Raw genomic sequence first — 19,277 nt, 5'->3', positions numbered from 1 at the left:
TTAAATGCTTTGACAATAAATATATACAAATATTTCATCTGTGGAAGCCGTGGCGCTGTAAAAAGTTAGACCAATTATCTGCCTCGGCCCGCGGCAGATAATTGGATGGCCTACCTGCCTGTCAGCCTTCCATCTCGTGCACAAACTTATCTCGTGCCTTCATTGGTCATGTGCACGTTCTTGTGTGTTGGAGGAGGGACTCTGTAAGGAAGTCTGAAGGAAGGGGCACTCGAGCTGGTTTCTCCATTCTTACCTACCCTACCTTTAAGGTTGATGCTCTTTCAGAAAAAAAGTATACTAAAAGTTTTTATTTTATCAGCTTACTAGTCACTACTAGTTCTACAATGAAACAGGAGTGAAAGTGTCCACTGTGAACCGGACTTGTTGATTTCTTTGTTTTCTTTATAGGCCTATGCAGTAAAAAAAAACACTAAAACAAGAAAAAACAAACAAACATTGGCTTACAATAATTAAGAAAAGTTGCACATAATGTAAATGTAGCTGTGTCAATATGACAGAAGTTGGGAACTTCTCAACATTGTGGGGTATGCAGCATATTTTTCAGTACCAGAAAGGTGAGTTGAGGTCACAAGACACACAAAGAACAATAATGTAAAATCGTAAAGTCTGATTACCATTAAATAATGTAATACTTTGTCAGCCTTTGAAGTGCAAAGAACGATCTAACTCCTTGTGTAACCACATCGTAATCTGATAAAACTTGAAAAATCCTCAGCACCGGCAAAGTGTCTGACGCAATCAGTGCACATCTTATATGAAGAACTCCGTTATCTCTGAGTTGCCTTGTTAAATAGATGATCGACTGATCTTGTTTAAATTAAAAATATGCAAGCAACTCCCTGGCTGCACAGCATGTGGTTTCACTCTGTCAGCATTATGGAGAGGGTTGGGTCAGTTACTTTGAAGTGAAGTAAGTTACTGAATACAAATTACATGGAAAGTTTTGTGTTGGGTAAGATGATCCATTTGATTACAAAACAGCATAATCAAATATATATAGCCTATTTTAGAATTTCTTTAAAAAATATTCCACGTTATACCTCAAAATGGACACGGCAACCAAAATGTGAGTACCACAAATATAATTGTTTTCTCTTTAAACATCACTAAACATTTTCAATCCAAATAAATATAAATCCTGCTTCACGTTTACATTTTAACCACGGAGCAGTTAAACCAGTGCTTGAAAAAACAGCGCCTAACAAAAACTTGTTCTGATTTAAAAGTAGGGAATATTCAAAATGCTGTTTATGACTGAATCTCCACAATCCGTATCAATTTAATTTCTTATTATCTTTGTTGCACAATATGATCCAAGACTATAGAAAAGAAAACATGCTGCTCTTGTTGTAAACTTGCCGAATCAAACCTGTCTCGCAAGACAGGAAACCTAGACAGATAACCTCATCAGAGTTGTTCAGTGTATGCAGATACATGTGTTGGTGAACGGCCTTCAGCAGGCCCATTAGCACAGACGCTGATCTCATATGATAAAGGAGGGTTGTCAGAAGAGTGGAGTAAGAAGGGGGAAGGAGGTTCTCATTAAATGGAAAGCCTTTCCGGATATGTCATGGTCTCCGCTCATAAAACTGTAATGCAAGGGGACATGAAAAGGCACAAAGCATGATCTCTCTCTCTTACACACACACACACACACGCACACGCACACGCGCACACACAGGGGTCAGTAACATTGACAAAGATATATTCTCAGTTTAACACTTGCCTGCTTGTTTTAATGCTGTGGGAAATGGGAATTGACTCCATGACTTTGTCAAAATACCACTGCCCTATTGTTTTGTGCTGACCACACACATTGAAATACAAACCATAATAAGCAATACATCATCATTCTTATTAAATATGAGCAGATGATATTCAATGTGTGAGACATTTGGCCGCACTAGCAGACAGTAAAACTGTAATAATCTATTTTGTAACAAGAGATATCTCTACATCAGCTACAGCCTGCAAATCCCTAAGAACTTTGAGAGGCATTCCCACAGGACTCCGTTGATACATGGACTGCAATTTTGTTTTAAATTCAACAGTAAAATGGTGGGAAGTCTGGTGTTTTTCAGGACAGGGTGAGTTGAAGAATGTGGCCCTGAGGGTTGATGGCTGCGTGGGCGAGGGGCTCGCCTAGGCACACCAGGGGGCTTACACATTCCCATTTTGTTACAAGCACGGTTGTTAAAAAGATGGGTAAAAAAAAGACAGATTTGTGCATAATGATTGCTTGACATGCGTGTCAAAAACAGAACACAACACAACACAACACAAACTGATATTCTCAAATTTGGGATTGATAAAGATATTTTTCTCCAAAGTTTATATTGAAAATCCTTGAACTCGACTGCAACATGTCAAATTAACATAAGGTAACTGTCACAGTGAATCCGAAACTGTAAGGGCCCCAGGAGCTCTGAGGCCTGGGGAAAGCTGCTGCCTGCTCTGCCTGCTGGGTAATCAAAGCTATTTTCCAGCTACACTTTGAGTTACATTAACACAGGGACCTGTCCTTGGTACTGAAATTAGCCAATATATTAAATAATGAGTGCTAAGAGATGAGAGCTCAAACCTCTGGAGGCTTCTGCAGATCAAGACAGAAGCTTTACATAAATAACTCCAACAGGACAAAACAGGGATTTTCCAGCACATTACAAAGCAATGACGAAGCCCCCCTCCTCATCAACCAGGTCTTCAAATCTGTCATCAGGTTAAAACAAGAGGGCTCAGTCTGACACAAACACACACACTTAATATGCCGTTGGAGTACTACTGTATAAATGAGAGCATTCCTGCAGCCTTGCCTGTAGTTAAAGTGCCAGATCCTGCCTGGTGAACACAGAGAATAACAGACTTAGCAGGTGTGGAATGCCAGCTTTGACAGGCACACACATGTGCGCACATGTACTGTATGTCGGCTCCATGTTGTAAACCCAAACACCTCATAATGACAGATGCTTCACCCTGGGGTGCTGCTGAGGGGGCTGACCGTTGGCTTTCAGTCACGCTTACAGCGTAGAAAAACATGGTAGAAAATGTATGTTTTAATATGTGACTGGAGTGCGAAAGAAAGAGGAAGCTTTTATTTTTTTCTTAACAAAAACAGGTTTGTGTTGGAGCTGTGGTTCACAACAGGAAGAGAGCGCATGAGTTCAAACAACAGATGGCATGAACCACAAGTCAACTGCTGGGTGTGAAAACACATACACAGTTATGGAGTAAATAAAAGGTTTATTAGAAAGGCACACACATTTGATCTCTGAAAATACTTTTTTAAACAAGAAAAAAAACTAACTTTATTTTTAGTTTACAAAACATTTGGCTTAGGGTTTGAACACAGACACATGTGCCCATTTGAGAATGTCAGAGCAGAGTAACATTCAGCTGTTTGGAGAAGAACCACATCCTGAACATTGTACCTTTATTTAATAAAGTATTAACCTATAGAGAAAATAGCAGAAAAGCCATTCCACACAGCAATGACCTGGAAAGGCTGTTGTTGAAGTCATTAAAGTCACCAAACTGATATTAAAATGCATCACCCCTGCTTAAACAAAAACAAGGCTTTATCAGCACAAAAATGTAATACTTGAAAAGTATCCCTCACAATCATTTGAACTGATGAGTCAAACTTGTGTAACTTGTATATTGGATATTCAGCAGCATCCAGCAGGTTAAGACAAAAGAGGTTACATAAACACCATAATGGCTTTTTATGCGTTCATCAGCATTTTAGTAAATAAATACGCAAACTCTGCCTATTTCAAGTCAAAAGCGTATGACATGCGTCAAAAACAAGGCACTGTTATAAGACATTTGAGTAAAAGTCCCCAAAAGAAGACAATGAGTTGAAAAAAAAGCATAAAAAAAAACTGAAAATGGCTTTAAGACTTAATGTGACTCTTCCATACATAGAGGTCAAAAGCATAACAATATAACATACAATTCACTTAATATGGCTGTATGAGGTCATCTTCGGCATGTCAAACAGATGTGCAAATACAGCATAAGCTAATGCTCCAGTAATCTTTTCCACCAGAAAATAGAGGGCAAAGAAAGCATTTCCTGTCAAAGATGGAGGGCATAGATGAGTCTGATGGTGCACGCGTGGAGCTGGGGATCACGAGTACAGAGCAGGAACCTGGACACAAAAACAAACAGAATGGTGATCTAAAGAGTGTATAAGTGAGAGTATCCTCACAGACTGGAGTCTCGGCACCGAGTGAATGAGGTAGTAAACTAAACACTCCAGGGAGGAAATAAAGTCTAGCAATAGAGACAATGGCTGCTCGTAAAATATTTATAATGACACAATGGATGATCCTTCAAAAAGGCTGGGACGGTTTATGGAACATTTTATGTTGATGTGCAATAGAGGATACCTGAGACAACATCTATCTTTGAAGCACGCTTCAGAAGAGCCCAGTGATCTCCTCTGTGACCGGGTCAAGGTCGATGTCGTAGAAACAAGGTCGGGTTGGCAGGCCAGGCATGGTGCTCATCTGAGGACACAACACAAGCAGAGAGAGGGAACTTAACTGGAGGGAACTTAAAGACATAAGAAGCAATATCATATAATACAATAGTGCAATACAAATAGTGCAGGTAAACTGTTTACATGTAAATAGAATTAGATTTATTTAAAAAATCATGACGGTGTAAAACTTTGTGATTTTTTAAATGTGGCTTTCGTTTCAGGTGTTTGGGTCCAATAAAATATGGTACAAAAATACTCGCAATGCAAGATTGGCTGCCCTAACCAAATGTTTTCCCATTTAAAGTATTTTACTTTTAAAGCACAAAAAAACACTCCACTTATCTTTAAAGAAATAATTACATTATCTTTCCAGATCTTTCTTGAATAAAAGTGAAAAAGTGTCCCCTGTGAATTTATGTTTAGCCTTGAATTCTTATCGTAGAGACACACGCTATGTGGGAGACAATGCAGCTGCACTGACATATGCTTTACACACACATACAAACTGTAAGCTGTTTATTTATGACAAATATAAATATACCGATACATCTCAAATAAATGATAACAAAAGATGACATGAAAGAATACACCACATTATTTCTTCTATCTGCTGAATGAAGGGACCTCCCTGATGATCAAGTACTTGCAGATGGTTTATATTTTTGTCTCATCAAAATATCAGTGACATCAGAACAATATAAGAATGTTAAGATTACTATCAAGATAATAACTGTAACCTCATATTAAAGCCTTTGCCACAACACAGCTGTTTTAAACCCAAAGACAATACGCCCCGCCTTGGTATGAAACATGGCATAGACAGAGAGGATCACCCCCTACAGGTTCAATAACTATAATCTAGAGTCATTAACTCTGGGCAGACAGAGGATCAATGTGTTCATTTTTATAACTATTATTATTTTTGTATTGCTCTTGCTCTTACTCTGTAGCTATGTCAGATTGACAATAAAGAACCTTGAACCTTGAACCTCTACTTTAGCAGTGATGAATTGAGACAATGGTGGCTTTGTTTTAACTGTCTTCAAAATATAGATAACAAAAGGGGACAACTCTCAGATACAAGACAAAGTTTGAAGGCCATATCCAAAATCATACTGGGGATAATGACTATCAATCTGATGGAGCAAGATACTGCTCGAGGACGGGGGTCAGACAAAACTCCTGAGTTTCAAGAATCACATTGAGATGAATTGGATAGATAATAAGCTAAAAGAAGCTGCATTTTTATCTAAATTAGCGTAAGAAAAGAAAGGTACATTCAGATGTGTGTGTGTGTGTGTGTGTGTGTGTTTGTATATGATCATGAGTGTTACCATTACCAGCTGATAGCTCACTTCTATCAGGGGGGGGCCATGTAGAGATAGATTCAATAGGAAGAGAGAAAAACAGAAGCAGTGGAAACTCTTCCAAATCAAATTAGTGACGTGATCAGGAGAGAGCATGTGAATGGTGGCTCACGCGTACAGTCAACGAGACCAGACGTCAACAGCACATGCTGGAGTTAACAGCCTAATTGAGAGCTTTTTTAGTTTGGTTTGGGTGCCGAAACTAATTTGAATCTTAAGTTTCCAATCAATAAATGAGTTGCCCTAGTGTCTGTGGTATGACAGATGAAAAGAAAAAATCGGTACAATTCACATGCAAGCTAAAAAGGGTAATTATCTCGCTCATTAGACAGGGAGCAACATTCTTTGCGTACCTCCTTCCCTCTGACCCAGGGCCAGTTGTATGGGCCCATTAGTGGACATAAGACAGGAGGAAGTGACCAGCCAGTTTCCTGTCTGAGGAAACTGCATGTAAACCAAGGGACAGAATGAGGAGTGCATGCTTACGTAATCCCACAGAGCGGATGCTAACTGCTCCCTCCTATTGTTGGCTGGTCTGATATCAACAGTGAGTGCCACGGTTTCCCGACTCTGCTCTGGGTCACGACCATCAATACAGCTTTAACTAAAGATGACTCAGACTAAAACAGCATTAAAGGAATTCAATATCAATGCGTCACCCTTTATTCTAATGGACACATTAGGAACAATGATGGCAGAGGGATTACTTTACTTTTCTTTTAGTTGTAAGATCACAACATCCAAACACTGCTGCATGACGTCACTAAGGAATTGATCAGTGGGAGAAGCTGTTCAGGTCCCTGGTCTTTGAAATAAAATGAACTTACATTTTCCCACACAAAGCCATGTGACTCACTGTTGAAGCACATTATACGGCTTGGCATGAAACACTTAACCAAGGTTAAGCACTAAACTGCATCAGAAAATATGTTTTCCCTGAATAGTCATGATGTACAAGCATGTGTATATCACAAGATAGAAGGATATTGTGTATGTACATATGTATATATATATAGAGACCATTGTCCTAACTTGCCTGTATATATTATATGAATGATTATATAAATTATTCAAGATTATAAGTATACATTTATATTGTATGTTAACATATATTAAGATGTAATTAAAAAAAAAAGAAAAGGGAGAAGGGGTCGGATTAAATAAGTGTAAACTTCTTCCGACCCCTTTTCGGACGTGTAATTAGCTAAAGCTTTGTTGTTTATTGATATCAGACAATGATACTACAGATTATTCAATTATTATTATTATGAAATGTTTCGTTTTGTTATTGCATTCATTTGTATAGTACTGTATCATGTCTGTATCACCTTTTGTTTCATTTGTATTTTCTTTGATTTTACACGCTCTACAGACTTTCTTTCTGTTAATATCGCTGTGTTTTGTTCGAAAATTAAATGGCAGGACCATACAAATGTCCAATAAGACAATAAAATGACTAACTATAATACCATAATTGTTTCCTATATTGTAAATGTATTTAATGGATCAAAGTAAAAAAGCATTGCTTTATTGTTAATAACAAACCGGGAGGTAGGCCATGCTGGTTGTAGTTCACACGGCTAAAGAGGACCTCCGTCCACAGTGAGCTACTATTACCATAGAATGTGGTGAGAAAGCATGACAATGCACCCGTCTTGCCATCATAAATAACAAAGCAGCGCTGCAATAAAGAAATATCTACCATCGCCCCTCACCAAGACGCCACTGTTTCAGTTGGACTATACCTCTCAGAGGAAGAAATGACATAACAAATTCTAAATTCGCAAAAAGAAAACAAAAAAAATAACTGCTTTGAAATCATTTGATACCCAAACTTCTCTCAGCTTTCTGGTCCTCAGTATCAGGCTGCACATTTAAATATCAAAAGATGCTAAATGTGAAGACTAACTGCCAAGGTTTGAAAGCAACAAAGGATGCGCTGTTCTGCTGCTCCTCTCCAGCCTGAGAACAAGTTGGCACTCGCAAAAACACACAACACTCCGTGGCTAAAGTTGGAAACTCCACTCAGCCAAATCAGTCCCTCCATTATGCCCAAACACAATGCTTCTTTGTCGGAGGAAACCCTGGAGGAGACAATGTAGCTGGATATCTACCCCCCACTGATTCTGGAGGAGAGCCTCGGTCAACAACAGGCACAGAAGGGGATTGAGGGGGATTATAAAATTGTGCCATTTAAAATTAATGGAGCGTTAGAAGGAGATCAATGTTAAAATAACGGCAAGCGTGCGAGTAAACATTTAATAAACAGGGTCATGGATGCTCCTAATGTTGGGCTGTAAGTTCATCCAATGACTCTTGTGAAAAATGGATGAACATAATTACCTGGTGACTAGACAGGTGGAGTTACATTGATGAGATCGAAGAGTTCACGGCTGCAGTTTGAACTCTCACCTGAGAGTGAATTGCTTCCCAGAGGGAGCACTTTGAACTCCACAGAGACAAGTCTGAGTCTTGTTTAGCACTCAGGTTAAGTGTGACTACATAAATATTAACTACCAGAAAAATATATATCAATACAACTGCAGTGTCAGTGTTACATCTCTACATTAGTTTGACTGTAACTTAAGTAAGACTGCAGTTGAAGAAAAGGTCAGTTTCAAAGAGGAAGAGCTGCCTGGATTTACTGAGCTAGCTGGTCTTTGGGTCATTAAATTCACCACATAAACGAAGGTCTACTTTCACCCTATGTGTGCTTTCTCTCTTAGATGTTATCACAGCACTTTAGCCGATTTAAATCTGTCAATTATTAACCAATCCTGGAATATCCAGCCATAGAGGGGGGTTTCTATAAATCTGCAGTGGGGCAGCTCTAACGGGATATGAACTCTAAAGAGATCTATTGTTCTGCTAGCGACCCCTCCCTCACATATCTGGAGAATGACATCAGCCCCTTCCTGATTCTTCACCCTGTAAAGACCCCTAACCCCCTCAAACTCTCCCTCTTCTCTCACACTCACGCTAACCGCTTCAGGAGTTTGGCTGGTGAGATTTTCCCCCTTTTTGGAGTCTCTAATGACCTCAGAGTTTGGTAATTAAAAGAACAAAACATATTATGAAGAAGCACAATTATGTTTAGGTTTTTTTTCTTTCATAAAAAGGAGGACACTTTTTATTTGATGTAATGAGATGATTGCTTCATGTGACAGTATGTAGATGCTCACACGCTAGCCTCTGTTCTTGCTTTACTTTCACCCGCTACATTTCCTCCTAATGGGTCTCTTTCAACGTCTTTTCAAAAAATCTGAAATATAACCCTCGAGCGATACTGTAAAGGACAGTACAATTGAATAACCTTGACGTTTTAACCCAAAAAAAAGTTCAAATTGTCATAGCTGAGGCTGGAGAATCTCTTTGGATCAGTCTGGCAGACGGAGGCTAAGCCAATGAGTTCAAAGAGCATTTTGGAGACTTCCTTTGGGTGAGGAGTCACAGTTCAAGGGTTGTCAACGTGCCAGCGGCTCCGCGGGCCACAGCAGATCAAAGGCAAGGGTTGGGAGACTGGACAGATACTGCCATACCTTTCCCAGCATGCCCGGCGTTTGACACCTCAACCTCAGTGTATCAAAGTCCATCCCTCAGGGCACGCTGGTGAAACAGCAGGAGGCCAAACGCTCAGGAAGCGGCTTCCTTCCTGCCTGGCCTATCATCGGCAGAGAGGCTCCAGCTAGCCCAGCTCACCTCTAACCAGCTCAGTAATAAGGTGGGGAGATAGTCGCAGAGCTGTCTGGAGTCATGAACATAACTACTAGCTCTCTGGAGACACTTAAGAAGTAATCAAGACAAAACAATGTGAAGTCCGGGCACTTTAAGACCAGGCTCCCAAGACAACTGATTTGTTCACACATCCGTTTATTTACGACGCTTATCAGTCAAAACTATCATAAAACTTTTCAAAGATAATCTGTAATGCACCAATACAACAGTCTTTGGTTCAAAGACAAAATGCATATAAATCTTTGAGGGTAAACATGCCCAACTTGTTTCAGATTTGACTTAATTATTGGAATAGCTGAACTTTTCTGGCTAACTGGGTGCATTGAAAAGATGTTGTAAACACAACATTGACAGATGATCATGTTTGAGTTGATATGTTGAACTTGATGCAAACGGCTGCTTATTTGCCCAACCCGAAGTTACGTAGAAATGTAATCATTCATTTTCCTGCGGGCAAATGCTCTACTAAGACTTTTTAAATGCCATTTTGAATGGAATTTAAGAAAACTCTGTCTCAGTGAGCTATAAGTCACTCAGACTGAAGTCAACATTAGCATACTGCTCTGAGCTGTTGCACTATACCGTTACGTACCGTTCCCACAAGTGGGTAAATGAAACCAGCCCCAATGCTAGCACGAACATCTCGGATTGGCAAAACGAATCCAGTGGGTACGCCCTTCTTGTCAGGCATGTGGGACAGGGACAGGTGAGTCTTGGCCATGCAGATGGGCAATGAACCATATCCCTAAATATAGGACGGAGAAAACAAGATTGGTTAATATGTCTTTATTTGTGTAAGTTATAAAGACACAAAAAGACAGAAGGAGGTGAGCAGCCGACAATGGGAAAGTCAGTGCTTATAATGATCTCACCTGTTGATTGTAGTAATCAATTTTAGCCTTGGCCTCTGGAGTCAGCTCTATGTCATCAGCTCCGTACACTTTTTGGGCAATTGTCCTGATCTTCTCCACTATTGGCATCTATGGGGGAAACATTGCATGAGACGCAGGTGGAAACAACATGTGCACTCAAAAGGAAGTAATCAAGCAAATTAGATTTGTGAGTACACGTCCGTGTGACGTCAGGGTTAACCAGGACTACACAGTGCAAATGAAATCATTTAACATGACTTTTACTGTGCGTCTCATACTAGACACTGCATTCCTTTATTAGCTTCATCGAGGCGGATATGTTTTCGGTTCAGTCTGTTTGTTTTTCAGAAAAAACTATTGGCACAATTTTCATGAAAATTGGTGGTAGGGTATAGCATGGGCCACGGCAGAACTCATTACAATTTGGAGAGGATATGAATCCCAGGGCAAAGACATCAATTATTTCTTTATTCAATTTGTGATATTTGGCCGTTGCGTAGGTCTGCAAAAGTTGAGTTACTTTCAAGTTGTTCATCTTTCTCTGCAGTCCCTGATTCTGGTAGCAGCATCATTCACAGCTTGCTTATAGTTACTTTACCTGGGTTTTTGAGCTTCACTATACAGAATGATGTACATTACAGTATGTGCAGAGTTTTGTTTTTCAGTTATGTTGTGCTCAACTTATATCTCAGTTTCACACAAGCATAGTTTATGACATCGAGGGAAGTTTGGGTGCAAATCCTGGTCCAATGTGCAACTAAATCAAGTGTGATGTGGAGACTTGAAGCCTAGAGTGCACGTAAACTGAAAAACAGACTTTTTTGTGATTTTCCCTCTACAGTATCTGCTCTCACCTCTGTGTTGTACAGGAACTGGAAGTCGCTGGTTCTGCTGGCAGCCTCATGGACAGCCTTGGCGAGCTGGATGGAGCCGCGGCCGCCCTGCGCCCAGTGGTGACACGGCACAGCTTCAGATGCTCCACACTCTTTTGCTATCTCACACACAAGGTCAATCTCTGCCTGGGTGTCCGTCCTACAGGATCACCAGAGGAAACATTGTAAGCAGTGCTCGTTTGTAATGGTGACAAATTACATATTGAGATTAAGATACATATTAAAGTTACAAAATGGTGCTTTTGTGTGCTCAGGGAATGTACAGGCTATCCTATTACTGCTCCTTAGTGGTGGGTAAAGAACAGAAACCAGTACTCAAGTAGTTGTATTATTCAAAGAGAAGTATTTTTACTTCAAGTTATATTGACTTAAAAAATAAAGAGTTTAAATTTACCTCGTAAAAAAGTCTTATCTAATCTGCCAGACAATTGGTGCTGTGCATGTAAGCTCAGCTAAATCTAAAACATTTTTTAACAGCTAAATGTATCAGTAAAAGTAGTGAGTATCCCAAAGTAACTGGAGTAGTAGTTAATATATTTTATTACCGATGTACTCGAGTAAGAATAAAAAACGAATCCTGCAAATCAACTACATGAAACACTTTACTACCTACCACGATCCATTTCTATGCATATATTGAAAAGTTGGTGACTTGTATTAGCTTATCATTTTGTGAATGTGTGTGTCTGCATGCATCTTACTTGAAGACATTGAGCGCCACCACGACCGGCACCCCAAACAGGTGAGCTATCTGGATCTGCTTCCTGAGATTGCTGCGGCATCCGCCTGCAACCAGACTCAGATTCTAGAGGAGAAAAAGACAGAAGGAGGTCAAAAGGTCAAAGCTTTATCATTGTATTTAAACTGCTTGTTGGTCGTTCACGGCATAACGTGGACTACCCCCCCTCCCGCTCTGGAAATACCCTAATAGAATAAAACGGGTAGTATCCTACTGTGGGCAGTTAGTCATGTATCATTCTTACATTGTATACTACCATGTGCAGGAGGCCAGTTACTACAGAGCACATTAATAGCATATTGTGCAGCCAGATACTCCCAAGTTCGGCCGCAGTAATCCAATCATGCACTGTGTGTGTTGTGTGTGTGTGTGCGCGTGCCTGTGTGTGCATGTGTGTGTGCATGCAGCCCCTGGCTCAGAGCAGAAAGGCCATAAAGGTCCCATAAATTAATTTCCCTGGCTCTGTTTTTCCCCAGTACTTCTGGTTCTTGTTACAGGCTTCAGAATTAACTTATACTGCTTCATTATTTACTCAGCTGAACCTGGCCAGTGATGTTAGCCAGATATGAGCTCCAACCCACACTAACACACACTCATACACAGGAAGAATCCCACCTCCACTTTGCAAAAAACCACGAACCCGGAAACCCAAAGCAAAGGTTGTATTTGTGCTGTTAATCAAATAAGTGCTCTTAACCATGTTAGTGGGGGAGGTATGTATGCTTGTAGGCTGGGAATCAAATGTCTGAGAGAATACAGCTGATCTCTGTAAAATCTCTATATATGTGTGGAATGATGGCTTATTTCCCTTGGCTAATGCTACACACACACCTAGCATAAAGGATTTGATAGGTGATATGAAATATTGTGTGTATTGACTGTGTTGACCCAATATGTAGTGAGTCACCTCCATGAAAGTCATCCGATCTTTTCTTTCTTTAAAGTCACGATGGAAATGTCAAGCGCATGATCTCATGTCAGTCAATCAACAACACACAGTCACAGAAACAGCGTGATGTTATTGAGCACATGATTGTTCTATAATGGGAGCCTTGCATTAGCCAATGACGTTTGAAAGCTTTACATTTCCTCAAAACATCCTGACCTTGTTAAATGTAATAAAACAAGCTCAGTTCATTACTTAACTTGATTTTAAGTTGATGTCATTATGTTTCCTTTCTTACTCCTTTTGGTTACAGTGGCTATGCTTTTTTTTATGTGTATACGTGTGTGGATTTATGCTTATTCGCTCATACCTCATCAATGTACTCTTTAGGAAGAGGTGCGCCTGCAGACACCTGTAAACACACAAAGAAAACAAATAAACACACACTTCAGTATTATATCCCATTCTTCAGTGCGCTATTATATATAGCATTTAGTTTTGTTTTTTGGGCCATATTTATTTAACCACATGATGAGTATTTAGTCATTCAAAAGGACACTGAAACCTTTATGTAACCTTGTGATTTGTCTAGTAGGGGGAATGTATCTTTCAGTTTTTTATACTGCAGATGCGTATTTACAAAAAATACTTTCAGAGATTGTATAAACTAGTTTACTTATCAATTTCTACTGAGTTACAGTTTTTAACCATCCAGCAGCTTTTATCATGACCAATCAAAGCACATTTTCATTGACGTCGGGTGATTGAGACTGTTTATATAACAGTGTGATATTCTAGTTCAGGCTTTTGAAAACACCTATGCCTTTGATCGTTTAATTGTACAACATCTGTTGAGAAAATGTATGGGAGAAAGACAGGCTGCATTCCACATTATGAAAGTCTAAGGCAGCATTATGGACTGAAAATATACAGACATCTGGTGCAATTAAATTACAGTGTGTTATGTAAACTTACATTTGGGCCACCGCCATGCATCTTTAATGCTCGGACTGTTGCAACCAGCACCACCGCATTTGGCCTCAGCCCTGAAGCCCGACACTTGATGTTAAAAAACTTCTCCATCCCGATGTCTGCTCCAAAACCAGCTTCTGTCACTGTGAGGGAACAGATTTCAAAAGATGAACATTTCTAACAAAGTTTACTGGGTATAAATACGATTATGTTCAGCATAAACGGTGTGTACTCTTTTGGTGAAGACTTTGCCAAATTAATCCTGCACATGAATTAAAAAGGTTGGTGAGGGTTATGGTGATATGTTACATATGCTGATCTCATCTGTCTACATTTACTCATTCACTAGTATCCTCTCTACCTCTTTGTTTAATGCAATTATGTTTTAACCACATTTATCTTCAAACCAACTTTATATTCACAGCTGGGTTCAGGCAGACATCTTTAAAGAATCATGGGGAAAAGAGGGAGTCCGACTGTGTTTCTGTCTGAACAGCAACACTGAGCTGAGTAATGTATTCACAGTGAGGTTCCCTAAAGACGGAGCGCCTCTGATATGGACGTCCCTACACACAGGCCTCTTGAACAGGATCCAAGCAAAGCAAATAGTCCACCTGGAGTGAAGGCCTTGTTAAGATAAGGTTTCCTGTTACTTATTGTGTGTTTGTGTGTGGCACCATTGTACTGAAACACTTGCTGGCGGGCTCAAGCTAGAGTTAAGGTTGATTTCACGCCTTTCTTGTGTATCGAGGGTTTAACGACTTCTGGTGTATTTGAACCATAGTAGGGAGAAAAAAGCTGCACATATAACGGCAAAAAGCTCGACCTCCAGTCCAGATCTGCTTTTTAGTGTTCTCTGGGCAGTTTTATTCTTTATTAAAAGAATGCAACATGACCCTGCCATGTGATGTCTAATTTGTCCATGTGACCCTTTGTTAGCAACTTACATTTGTGACACCTAAACCATCAATAGAACTTTATGTTGATGTTTAACTAACAAACAAATGATACATTAAGTGTGTTTTAGCCCTTAGTTTTCAATAAAACAGTAGTTAAGCTGAAACAGTCCATTTCATAACTTAACAACAATTCTCAGTAAGAAAAACAAAGCACTATAACTTAGGGCTGTGCAATTAATCGTATTTTAATCGCAATTACGATTTTGGCCTCCCACAATTACGAAAACAACATAATCGAAAAAAACAATTATTTTGCTTTGCTAGGTTGTGACAGTGTGCAACATATTTGATCTAATTAATTTTGGTCTCATTTATTTGTATTTATCATATTTATATATGTTTAGTAGCTTGGGGAAGTGCGCTCCAAAATATTTGTTGATCTTGTTTATTGGTATTTATTATTTTGATATTATTTATTTAAATGTATCATTTATTTTATTTATTTTTGTATTGGTTTTTCAGTTGAATTATACATTCAGGGTAATCAACAGTTAAAAAGATACTGTTCAAATTATTATTTGTATTTGTTTTAAAGTTCAATAAATGGATTTTTTCAAAGTCAATGAATAATCGTATTTAATAATCGTGATATCAATTATTGACCCAAATAATCGTGATTATGATTTTTGCCATAATCGCACAGCCCTGCATCAACTGTTGTTTGTTACTCAACAAAATACTCAATTTAAAGTGATTTGTTGGAGAAAATTAGCTATGCTTTGTCATTTAAATCAGCTTTCTTTAACGAATATGGCTTGTCAAAGCGTGACTCCCTCTGTGTACGGCAAGAAAGCAGTGAAAATGCTCTATTTGAAAAGGCTAAACAAATATTGGTTGAAGCAGAATATTTCTTTTGATTAAAATGTAATTTTAACGTCTTAGTTTTCAGCTTTACAATGCTCTAGTTGTCTAGAGTTACTGGAAATGTTTGAATTACACAAGCAGCCACAAGTGGAATCCTAATTTTATATAACTGATACACGTGAGACATGTATGTTGTCCAACCAATTTCATTTAACATATACATTGTCTGTTTAATCTGTGTGTGGGCAGCCTGTGTATTGGACACAATTACCATCAGCTAACCCTCATATCATTTAATTCAATTTGAAAGATATTAATGCAATTAGACTCGGAAGCATATCAGGATAACAATTCAATGAATGGCTTTTTAAATGTGTTTGTGCATTTGCAAAGAAAATTACATCTTTACAGTAAATTGTGCAACTGTATATAGTTTACATAAAGATTCCAGTAAGAAATGACTTATTCACTGTAGCTTAAAGTGCGTGTGGCTGATGCTTATTAAAAGACCTTCTCTTTGAGGTTTTAGTGAGTGTTTCAAATAAGGAATGCGTCACTCTGCATGCTCTTTGGGAGTTGTCTGCATTAGTAGTAAGAGTATGATTTATTTCACCAAAGATGCAGGAGTAAAACAACTCAAGGTAAGGATGCTAGCAGAGAGGTGGGAAGAGAGAAAAGAAGTGGGAAGTGACAAGAAGCTGATATAAAAACTCCCCTGTACAACACACTGGCCCTTTAACAGTTTCTGGGAATATAAATGGCATTGTTGACGTTACGCAGAAATTGTAGTTTGAGTGGCCTTGGCTTCATCGCAAAAAGCCTTTCTAAGTAAAGAGCAACAAATAAAGCCTAAAGGGATGAGAACAAGAATGTAAATACATTTATTTGGTTACAAATTGGCCACTGACGGAGCGTATTGTTCCCGTTAGCCCAACACTAGAGCTCTGGCTTTTATACTAAACTAAACCAGCTTTCCAATAAAGCTCACATTCCTAAGTTTATGATTTGTGTATATTTCCATAAAACTGAGAACAAGAGTATGCAGAGAAAAAAAAAATTGGAGTGGGGGAATAGTGAAAACAAAGGCTATGAGTATGTAATGACAGTAAGTATGACAGGCTTTCCACTACAACAGTTCACCAGGCAGGAGATTGACCCCTGAGGATGTCATGAGGAAACACTTGCAAGCTTCCTGTTCTGCGGGACAACCTTGAACTGACCGAGAGCAGGCGGGGACGAAGAGGTCGGTGTTGTTGTGAGTGAAGAGGAAGCTGGATGGTGTTACCACAGTCATAGCATTGGTATCAGCACCCGTGCCAAAAAACACTTGCAGAAAGGACTGGAAAGTAGGCTAACACAACCATCTATTTCCTGCTTGGGTTTTCCAGTTAGATTTATTTTGCTTAGTTGTGCTGGAAAAAAAGGTGGTATTTTCATTGTTGAATAATGTGGTCTTCTTTAAAATGTAATAAAACAAAGATATTAAAGTTACAATGACATACAACAAATCAAAATAGCAAATCTCTATTGGAAGAGGCCCATTTTCTGTACGTAACAATTGTTTCTTATTAATTATCCCAACAACAAACTAATACATTAATCTATTTGTCATTCCAGTATTACTTTTAAATTCACATCATTATACTATGTGAGGAATGTATTTATCGTGCACCTGTTTGCATATGAAGTACTGATTCTGATTCACTAATCATGCTTAAATGCACATTATAAACTCAAATCTAAGATGAAGAAGTTAAGGACAATTTGACTAACTTAAATAACCAAATTAATCAGAGTGAATATCTTAAAGACAAGTTAAAACAATTGCAATGGTGTAATGTTGAGATGGTTTTTAAAATGTGGTGATGAAAAGGGGGTAGAGCTTGAAATATTTGACATGCTGAACATATCATCATCATATCTCACGGACCATGGACCACTACGGTTTAGGGAGGCTCTGCGGTTTGGGAAATCTTACAGTAAGTCAGTGTCAGAGGGTTATCTGCGTTCAATACTCCAGACTGTTAATGATGCAGGAATCCTTCAAATCTGACAAGTGAAATGCATCCACCAGCGACTCCTCTACTGGCAGCATTTCTCCATTTTAAGTCCAGATTCCAAAGTGACAGGACAAAAACACAATAATACAGAGCGTGATGAAGCATGGCCACGAGTATGTTGATACACACCCCAACTACCCTCAGTGAGTTCACAGAGAGTTTATGTACTTCATTCCTTATTTTAATCAGGTTTGAGGATTTATACATTTGAGAACGTTTTAAATTGGTGATATCGGGTTATTTAAATGACATGTAATCCCCTAAGAAAGATGATATGGCAAACTTGATGGCAATTGCTTATTCACACGTCCAACAGAATTGGAGCAACATACGCATTGATTTGGGGTTATGTTTCTGGCCTTGTGGTTTATATAAGTCAACATTTACTCTACTGTAAGGTCTGTTTTGGTTCCTACAAACTTCGACTATGTTCTGCAGTCAGTAGCTACGTTTTTTTCCAAAGAGCTTTTTTCTACAAATGGCAGCCTGCTGTGCCAGAAACAAGTTTGTCGAGACCAGTTAACCAAAGAAATAAACTGCAGAGAAAGAAGTAACGTCGTAATTCTACTACAGTTTACAGACTATACTTGTTTTATTTGGAGTTCATGGATTTGCCTTTATTATGCAAGTTTTTTGTGCAATGATAAATCACTGCTGAACATGTGAGTGTGCTTTCCATTGCCCCTCTCAAAAGTGATTTAGCTAATCTAGCTAAATCCTGTTTGACTTTGTTGGGATGTCATGTTTCAAGATCTTAACCGTGACTTTGATGTGTACAATGTTCTCAAAACCAATAAAAAACTAAGACCATTACTAAGAAATAAGGACCCAAGCTGTAAATTCTCTAGTTTTATCATCAAGTGAGAGGACAAATCTGTTTTGTATTATCTAGTTTTCTAAATCGGAGTATAAATCCAGTTTATAACCTTAAACTTGATCATAACACTAGATAACACCTTGGTAAAAAACAAAGAGCTGACTTGTTGTTCAAGACTTTGTGCAGAATTATTTGCTGTGGTGTTATTTTCAGTGCTGCCAGTTAAAAAAGGCATCAGGGAAAGAGCCTGAGCAGAAAGAGGGGGGTACATGCATCCCAGCTGCAGAGGGAGGAAGAGGAGGGAGGTGGAGTTCCTGGCATACCTGAGAGTCAGGTAACAAACACACAGACGGGGAAGGGAGGGAACGAGACGAAGGGAGGGAACGAGACGAAGGGAGGGAACGAGACGAACAGATGGAGAACGAGCGGGGTGGAGAGGTGGATGGAATAAAACCTGCTCCAGTGTTGTGAAACCCAACACTCTGCTCACGCTGCATCTGCTCAGCTCACAGGTGACAGCTTGTGTAAATGTTGTGTATCACCCTTCTCCTTTTACCTGTTATTGCTCCTACACAGAAAACCTTTCCCAAAAAACATAAATATAAGCTTTGATGAGCTTTGCACGTCCATCAAATTCACCTGACACACTGGAAAACACACGCGTGT

At 39.1% G+C, this 19,277-nt stretch overlaps 1 protein-coding gene across 1 annotated transcript in view; it reads right to left on the bottom strand.

The window, feature by feature from the left end:
• Nucleotides 1-3,241: 3,241 nt before the first annotated feature.
• mthfd1l (methylenetetrahydrofolate dehydrogenase (NADP+ dependent) 1 like) overlaps nt 3,242-19,277 on the bottom strand; it is a 37,811-nt gene continuing 21,775 nt past the window's right edge. Inside the window, exons 21-28 of the mRNA XM_034142879.1 lie at nt 13,975-14,114; nt 13,370-13,411; nt 12,076-12,179; nt 11,336-11,513; nt 10,482-10,589; nt 10,202-10,354; nt 4,413-4,532; nt 3,242-4,171 (exon numbers count right to left, since the gene is read on the bottom strand). Coding sequence (XP_033998770.1) covers nt 4,443-4,532; nt 10,202-10,354; nt 10,482-10,589; nt 11,336-11,513; nt 12,076-12,179; nt 13,370-13,411; nt 13,975-14,114 — 815 coding nt within the window. The 3' untranslated portion in view covers nt 3,242-4,171; nt 4,413-4,442. The remainder of the gene's footprint in view (nt 4,172-4,412; nt 4,533-10,201; nt 10,355-10,481; nt 10,590-11,335; nt 11,514-12,075; nt 12,180-13,369; nt 13,412-13,974; nt 14,115-19,277) is intronic.

Source organism: Trematomus bernacchii, unplaced genomic scaffold (genome assembly GCF_902827165.1).
Source record: "Trematomus bernacchii unplaced genomic scaffold, fTreBer1.1, whole genome shotgun sequence".
Classification (NCBI taxonomy): domain Eukaryota; kingdom Metazoa; phylum Chordata; class Actinopteri; order Perciformes; family Nototheniidae; genus Trematomus; species Trematomus bernacchii.
The sequence above is the reverse complement of the archived record's forward strand: the minus strand, read 5'-3'. Positions and strand labels throughout refer to the sequence as shown.